We start from the raw sequence: 8,911 nt of genomic DNA on the forward strand, positions 1-8,911 counted from the left end.
TCTAATAAAAGGACAATTATAATTAGGACTACTTTCATAAATACCTTATGAATTATGTATCATATTTTAAAGTGTTTATTGATCTTTCAAAATAATTTAATACACCCTCTAATCTATAGACAATGAGCTCAAACAACCCCTTTGTCTACTTCCGCTTATGAATCTGGCAGAACCCTTCCGTCTATTTTCTCGCTTATGAATCTAACAGAAGTGCCTACGTGGTGGTAAGTAAAAAAAGTTAAAAAATTCATAATATGACTTTTATACTCTTGTAATTTGAACATATATTAAAAAAATAATAAAAAACATATAATTTAAAATAAAAAATAACAATTTTATTGCAATGAGAGTTCTTATTTTGATTCTACTAAGTCTTCATTGATGAAGTTAAAGAAGAACAAACTTCTAGGATCTTTGTTTTAAGAGTTCGTTCTTAGTTTTAAATAATAGTTATTAATTCTCTATAATGTTTTTTTCTCATAAAAAATTTAAATTTTAAAAATCATAATTATAAATCATAATTCTGAATTCATAATTCAAACGACTCATTTATGACCGGAGACATTGGGGATGAACAATTTTAAAAAATGCTTTGACTATTTTTGTTTTTTGTTTTCTTCAAGTTTATTAGACACCACAAAATTTAGGTGACGTTTGGTAAGGGGATTCATACCTTGATTCGAATTATAGTTTATGATTTGCTACAATATTTTTTTTCATAAAAAATATACGTAAATCGAAAATAATTCTAATCCATGAACAAAATGTCTCCTTAAATAAACTTGAATTTCAAAAGCGAAAAACCCAGATATGTGAAAAAAAAAAAAAAAAAAAAAAAACCCAAATTTGTAAAAAAGAAAGGGAAAAAGGGGCCCTCTGACCCCGTCGCCTAACCGCCATGCAACCGAAGCCTTGCCGCCCTCATCCGTGCGCGAACCTTGGACCTCCTTCGGCGAATAACCCACTCCGGCGCGATGCCATGGCCATGGCCGTCAAGCTCGTTGCCACCGCCGCCACCAGTCACCTATGTGACTCCGCTCAACTCGCCTCCATCGCCATGTCCAACCCCTATGCCTCTGACATGCCTACCACCGCTGCAATTGCCATCCATCACTGAGATCTTACTTTCCCAAAAATTTGTAAATCTTGGCCTTCAATAAGAATTCACGAGTTTTGTTTCTAACAATGACGACACCTAATAGCGGGGTTTTCATCTAATTTGGTTTTAGCTTTTGCATTTTGATTATTTGTAGTTTTGAACGAAAATCAATTCTCAGATTTGTTTTGGTTTTCGACAATGGCAAAGCAAGTGTACGAATTCTTTTGTTTCTTTTTTAGTTTTACTTTATATTTTTTTGACTAATTTTATACGTAGACTATAATTGGTTATTTTATTAATAATTAAGTTTTATTAATAAAATTAGGTTTTATATTCTTGAATACCTTTTATAAACCTTTAATAAGTGTCACATTAGCAAAATATGGCAGCATTATAGACGGAGTTAGATGAAATGAGCATTTTGAATTTAGATGAAAGGAGTATTTTGAATGAATTGTTATAAATTTAGAGGTGTTTTAAGGACCCGTTTAGTTCGCTGATTCGAGTTTTTAATTTGAGTTGAAATGTGATTTTATATGAGAATTTTTTACTGTAACAAAAAAATTAGATGTGATTATTTCTGAGAGTTTTTTACTGTAGCAAAACTCGAATTCTAAACTTAAATCGGTGAAATAAACAGGGCCTACTGTTTTAAAAAATCAAATAGCACTTTAAAATAAGGTACATAGTTCAAGAGGTATTTATGAAAATAACTCTTATAATTAAAGAGGTCAATAATAAAAATGATATTATAAAAGGGCATTATGGCACTTTTCCCTTTAGAAAACCATTTCTATCACGTTCACATCACCGCGGTATCACCAAGTTCTTATGTTATATAACTTATATTATACCAATAATATTTGAAAAAATAAAGAAGGGAAAAAAAGGCAAGTACAATTGTATTCTATACATTATATGTTTTGACTGTTTAATGTGCATAATTAATCCTACATCTCTGCTGCAAAGGATTTGCCACAACCACAAGTTTGTGTAGCATTGGGGTTCTTGAAAGAGAAACCTCCACCAATAAGAGCATCACTGTAATCCAATTGCATGCCAAATAGGAAGAGAAGACTCTTCGGATCACACACTGCAAAACCATTGAAGAGTGGAAAAAAGATCAGGGAAAAAAAAAAGTAGTAGAAGAAAAAGGAAAAAAAAAGCGTTTTTAGTTTAGACACACGTATATAAGGTATAAAAGAAATATTGAGATAATTCACAAGCAAATGAAAACTGATGCCCACTATGAGATTGCACAGAATGATACCCTTCAAGCAGTGTTTTTCCATTTATATCCTTCAACAATCTAGATAAGTTCGAAATAATAATTTTATTTGCAATAACAGATATACTAAGATATTCCTGTTCAAATGTCTAAGGAAATATGAGAGTTTAAGGGACATAAGTGCCAAACTATGAGAGTTTGAGGCGCACTTGCTAAAAAAAACTACATAATTATTCCGAAAATTCAACCCCCAATAAGAACTGGAGCTAATCACTACCACTTTTTGTAAATTCAAAGACTAAAGTTGTCAAGAAAAGATTTTTAGGGCTGAAAGTGTAAAAGTACAAGAAGTTCAGGGGACGTAGGTTTTTATTTTATTTTTACTTTTTTAAGAGTATATATAGAATTCAAAAACCTAGTGCTGATATAAAATCTGGAAACACCGTGTAAATTAGAAGAAACCACTGCTCCCTAGTCTTCTTCGACTTCCTATTTTCTTTTTCCTTTTTTCCCCACTAAATCGCAGATCCTGTAATGTCCAATAAAATTTGGGATAATAATCAAGTAACCAGATAATTTTTTTATTTTCCTTAATATTTTTAGTGGCCACTCTTTTACATTCAATATTGTGATAGAGTTCCATAATTTAAATAGGACTCAGTTTCCTTTTTCTTTCCTCCCCCATCCAGTGAAAAGGTTTCCTAAATCAATCAGGATTGCTTATCGTTAAATAAGCCAGATTATCAGAAACTATCTAAGTTGTGCTAGTAATTTGCCCAAACCCTTCTTTACCCTTCTTTCAATATAGAGTTCCCTAATTTAAGTAGGACTCAGTTTCCTTTTTCTTTCCTCCCCCATCCAGTGAAAAGGTTTTCCTAAATCAATCAGGATTGCTTATCGTAAAATAAGCCAGATTATCAGAAACTATAAGTTGTGCTAGTAAATTGCCCAAACCCTTCTTTACCACCTGCTAGCTCTCATTTCCTTCCCTTCTTGTTCTTCCTCCCCGGGCACACCCAGAAACGATTATTAAAGATAGTTCATTGTTTCTCTTTTTTGATCTCTTTTTTTTTTTCCTCCCATATATTATTTTTTTTTCCTTTTCTTCATCAGTCATGGACCTGTGCACAATCATATTATTCACACCCCTTTTTGTGATCCTCCTCCCCTCCATTCTTCCCTTCATTCTCCCAGTTTTCGTTCCCTTTTTTATTCTCTACTTAGTTTTTCTTCTTCTCCGCTTGGCACTATGGCTTTTTCTGGGTGCTGGAAAGATCGTGGTAAAAGCCCTTTGTTTTTTGGTCCTATTCATCTTGGTTCTACTGATACAGGGTGGAATGAAGATGATTCAACAGTTCTCAACTTGCTACTTACTCATCAATAATCAATGACTTGGATAGAAGATTTTCTTGAGGTTGCACAGTTTCTTCATGGTAGTTTCTAACATAATTAATGGAGGAGTCAACATCTTGAAGACCCGGTTATAGACAATAGGATATTATTTATCTTTAATAAATTGATTTAGTTAGGAATTTGATATTATGTTTTTCTTTCAGGGTTTAGGTTTGGTTATGTTAGTCTGATTATTAGGTTGATTTATCTTATTATTATTTTTTCTTCCCTCTATGAAAAGGCCTAGCGATTATATTTTTAATTCAGACCTTGGTTAATTGATATTGAATTTCATACTTACCTCCCTTTGAGTTCTCACTCTCTCTTTGTTTATTTTATTTTATTTTTTTGGTAATAAACAGCAAACCTTTATTGATTGGAATGAAATCAATACAAGGTAGGAGTTAGGGTTTAGGGGTTAGGGAAAAACAACAACAACAATAACAAGCCTAAATCCCAATTTAATTGGGGTCGACTATATGGATTTCACTTTTCCACGCAAAAATTAGACTTTCCTGAAAGCCTAAATGTAGAATGGCATTCCTAACTACTTCGGTCCACGTAATTCTTGGTCTACCCCTCCCTCTCCTAGTATTAGGCAGGAGAATGTCCTCCCAAGCACGAACTGGTGCTTCTAGCGGTCTACGTTGGACATGCCCGTAGCACCTCAAGCGGCCTTCCTGCACCTTATCTTCTATTGGTGCTACACCTACTTTACTACGAATAACTTCATTCATTATGCGATCCATTCTCGTAGGGCCACTCATCCATCTTAACATACTCATTTCTGCTACACTCATCTTACATATATGTTGTCTCTTAATGGCCCAACATTCACTACCATATAACATAGCTGGACGGATTGTAGTTCTATAGAACTTTCCTTTCAACTTAATAAGCATATTACCATCACATAAAACTCTTGTAGCATTCTTCCACTTAACCCACCCTGCCTTAATCCTATGTTGAATATCCTCTTCTATATCTCCTTCGTACTGCACTATAGACCCAAAGTACCTAAACTTCCTAGAAGCCTCAATCTCCATACCATCTAAAGAAATTCCATCACTCTTATTACTTGAGTTCCTAAACCTACAATGCATGTATTCAGTTTTCGTCCTACTTAACTTAAATCCATTCGTCTCGAGAGTTTGTCTCCATAGTTCTAACTCATGGTTAACTCCTTCCCTATGTTCATAAACTAAAACTATATCGTCCGCAAAAAGCATTGACCAAGGAACTCTATTTTGGATTTCTCTTGTCAGCTCATCCATCACAATGGTGAAAAGATAAGGACTAAGAGCAGATCCTTGATGAAGGCCGATCCGAATGGGGAACTCTGTCGTGTAGCCTCTAGCAGTTCTCACACTCGTGACCACCCCATCGTACATGTCCTTAATTACCTTGAAATACCTCACATGCACTCCTCTCTTTTCTAGCACCCACCATAAAACTGACGTCAGTACCCTATCATATGCCTTTTCTAAATCTATAAAGATCATATGTAGGTCCGTCTTGGTTAGGGAAAAAAACAGAGAGGAAAAAAAAACAGTTATAAAACAGGAAAAAAAACGCAGGATCTCACTTAAGAATCCAACACTCATAAGTTTTGAGAGCTAGAATTCGAGTCTAGAACTCAGAGGCCGCTCACGTAACTCCACCGGAAGGCACAAGCGCACTAACAAGCCGCTAAGCCAGCTAACAACTAAACGCCTTTAAGCAATTATGCTCGTGCAGGCCCTACCCCTGAACTCTACATCCCTCCAACTTAACAATATTAGAGATAAAGGAAAATGTTTAAACACTTTATCCATAGTACTCAATCTCACTCTTGAATTCTCTCTTTTTATCTCTCTGTCTCTCTTAAACTCTCTACGTTCTATTTCTCTATCTCAATTTTATTTTTCTCTCCTAGCTCTATGTCCCGTAGCAGAGCCCAAACGTTCTTATGTATGGCAAATAATATTCTAATCTAATTCAGATCCTATACTCCCCATATGATTTGGGATAGTTAAAGATTTCAGGTTGTTTTGGTTTTTTAACATTAGCAGCTATTTACCTTTACTGTGAATAATAATACTATGTATTTTCCTATAGGATATTGTCCCATTTGCTCTCTTCCATATTATTCTCTTTCCTATCTTCTCTTTCTCCCCTTCTATATTCCCAAGGTTATAGTTTTTCTACTTGTCCTGCTAAATTTCCTGACGTCAATCTTCTCAGCAAGTTCCAAAAGCAAACTTTCAGGAGCTATTTCTAAAACAAACAAAAAAAATCTCGAAGAGAAACATATTTTATCGACATTCTTTGAAATTTTAACATTCCCCTTTACTGCATCCAGTACTAATCTTATGAACCATCAATCAACATTAATAGTTGCATCTTGACATAACTAGATGAAGGACAATTTGAGAACATACCGATCACAAAACTGTTATACTCAATGATAGAGTCATCCGGTCGTGCGTTTGCTCTATTTTCAAACTCCATTGTGTAAGACATGCCAGAGCAACCACCCTGCTTAACTCCAATTCTTAAGCACAAATCTTCATTCCGTTCAGATCTCATCTTATTCAAGTACTGCAATGCATTGTCCGTGATCAAAATTGCAGGGGCGACCCCCTCAGATGTGGGCGCAGCTGCAACGTTGCATAAGCTTAGTATGATTTTGAAAGCAAACTAATTAACAAAAATTAACTAAGGCCAAAATTTTTCTTTTATTGATGCAGTTACTATTGGCTATGCCATTTTTCTCACCAAATTGACCTTTTCTTTTAAATACAAGTAGAGAGAGAAAAGCCATAACATGTATTAACAACTACGGTTGTTCAAGATAACTAAAAAACCGAGTGGCACCAAATGGGACAGACAAAACCGGCCGTTAAAAGACACCGATGGGGCAGCATCACATCCGCCGTAACTCCATCACTTGGTTAACCAAACCGATTAATTCTTGAGCGGTTCGGTTCCCGGTTTTAGTACTTTTGTGGTCCGTTGAAACCGAACCGCGGTGACCTTTATATATATAAAAACTCAGTGTGCATCCTCTTTTGGGATTCACATGATCTCCATTCTCCTCAAACTAGTTCTTCAAAGTTCAAACCAAACCTACTCGGATCACACAAAAACACACACACACACACTGTATATACATACGCAAGTTATTCAGTTCAATTAAGCAATAATTTCTTTATAAAAAATAAAAAAAAAACTACTCTACCAATATAGTTCCTACAAAAGCAGCCCGTTTCTACATAAGATTCAAGAACTACCAAATTTCAATCGAGGTTTCTGGAATCAAAAGCCAAAAGTTTCCAATCAACAATAAAAAGCCCAAACATAAATTGAAAGACGAATACCGGGAAAAAGAAATTCATTTTTTTTCCCTAAGAACAAAAAATTAGTACCTGGAATTGAAACCGATCGAATTGAAAGGGGTTTTCTATGGCTGAGTTTTAGGTGAGAGAAACGGAAAGAAACTGAGCTCCGAGGAAGAGAGGTCGACGGAGGGTTTTTCGGCAAGCGAAGAACGGAGGGGCAACGGGACGTAATTGCAGAGAACGCCATTGCAGAGAAACGTAAAACGTAAACGACACAATCTCTTTCTCTCTCTCTCTCTCTCTCTCTCTCTCTCTTCGTTAAAAATGAGAGATTTATGATTTGAGACAATATATTTAAATTCGATCGGGAAGATCTTGACCGTTGAAAGTCGCCATGGTCTGCGTTGACTGAGTTGATGGATTTTCGTGGAAACAGATCCGACGGTCGAGGAAGAATCTCTGAAGTGCGAAATTGAGATTTCAGGTCTTGATTTTATTCATGTGTTTAACAAGGTCCACGGGTTCTTTTATGAATTTTTTTTTATTTTATTTTGTTCTCTCTGTTCTTTTTCTCTTAACTGATGGAAGAGGAGGAGATATTTTTGTGGCCAAACTTCCCCAAAATTCTACACCAATATTTTATGCTTTGTTTAAGAAATTTGTAAATATAGCGGATTAACAAAATGTAAGAGAAAAGTAGATACTATTTTGTTATCAAGCTATAGCTAATCTCTTTTATAATACAGAAACATTTATAGCTATCAAAGTTAATCAAGTAGTTTTACTAGGAGATATATTGTATGGACCAATTAATTACAAAAATGTAGAGCAGCTCCCTTGAATATGTTCATGAACACAAGGTTCATCCATATTTTGTTGAAATCCAAAAGTCTTGACCACTTGGTCAAATCTTTTGTTCCAAGAACGAGAAACTTGCTTTAATCCATAAATGGATTTCAACAAATTGTAAACTTTTCTTTCTTGACCCTTAGCCCCAAAGCCTTATGGTTGTACCATATAGATACTTTCCTTAAGATGGCCGTTCAAAAACGCCGTCTTGACATCTATTTGTCAGATCTCGTAGTCGAGAGCAGTCACAATGGATAAGAAAATGCGGATGGACTTAAGCATGACTACAGGCAAAAAGATTTCCTCGTAGTCGATTCCCTCTTTTTGCGTGTATCCCTTATCTACCAGTCTAGCCTTATAGGTTTCGACCTTTCCTTCTGCATTTTTCTTTCTCTTGTAGACAAGAAGGGTGACCCCACGTGGGCCCCAAAAGAGAATGAGATTCATTTTTTGTGTCTTGCGGAGCCGTTTAGCAATACTCAATTATGTCTCGTTCATTTTATTAATTTGAGTTTTTAATTTTAATTTTGTTATAATTAAAAGCTTGCACAAAAAATTATATTTAATTTTTTTCTGTTATAATGAAAAACTCTCACATAAAATTATATATAAGCTCAAATTAAAAATTTAAATTCGGGGTCTTAATTAAGCATTTTTCTAAGCACGACATGAGAATTCATATACCATTATTATTGTTGTTAGTTAGTTAACATGAAAAATATAACACAAGACATCTAGCGTTATATTGGAGCTGTCAAGATTCAAATGTTGAGACATCTTATAAAGAGAAGAGATAAAGACATCTTTATTGTCGTACCATCATTTATTAATATATATATTTTTTTGAAGGTTTTTGAGATATTCTAATCTTATTCATAGTTTGGAAATATTCTAACCGCAGCACCAACCCGTTATTTTGTTGCTACTTTTCTTTTAAGGGTTTCGAGATACTCTAGTCTTAATTATAGTATGAAAACACACTCATCCTCAAAAAATAACTTCAGTTCTCTGTGAAAAGCTTCC

At 34.7% G+C, this 8,911-nt stretch overlaps 1 protein-coding gene across 1 annotated transcript; it reads right to left on the minus strand.

Annotated features, from left to right (window-relative positions):
• Positions 1-1,837: 1,837 nt before the first annotated feature.
• On the minus strand, positions 1,838-7,356 carry LOC112090405 (iron-sulfur assembly protein IscA, chloroplastic). The gene is made up of 3 exons (XM_024161616.1): positions 7,127-7,356; positions 6,140-6,358; positions 1,838-2,192 (listed from the first exon to the last, which is right to left on the minus strand). Exons 1-3 carry the CDS (start codon positions 7,284-7,286, stop codon positions 2,050-2,052), a joined length of 522 nt encoding a protein of 173 aa, XP_024017384.1. The 5' UTR covers positions 7,287-7,356; the 3' UTR covers positions 1,838-2,049.
• Between the last annotated feature and the right edge of the window lie 1,555 nt (positions 7,357-8,911).

Source organism: Morus notabilis, unplaced genomic scaffold (genome assembly GCF_000414095.1).
Source record: "Morus notabilis unplaced genomic scaffold, ASM41409v2 Scaffold785, whole genome shotgun sequence".
Classification (NCBI taxonomy): Eukaryota; Viridiplantae; Streptophyta; class Magnoliopsida; order Rosales; family Moraceae; genus Morus; species Morus notabilis.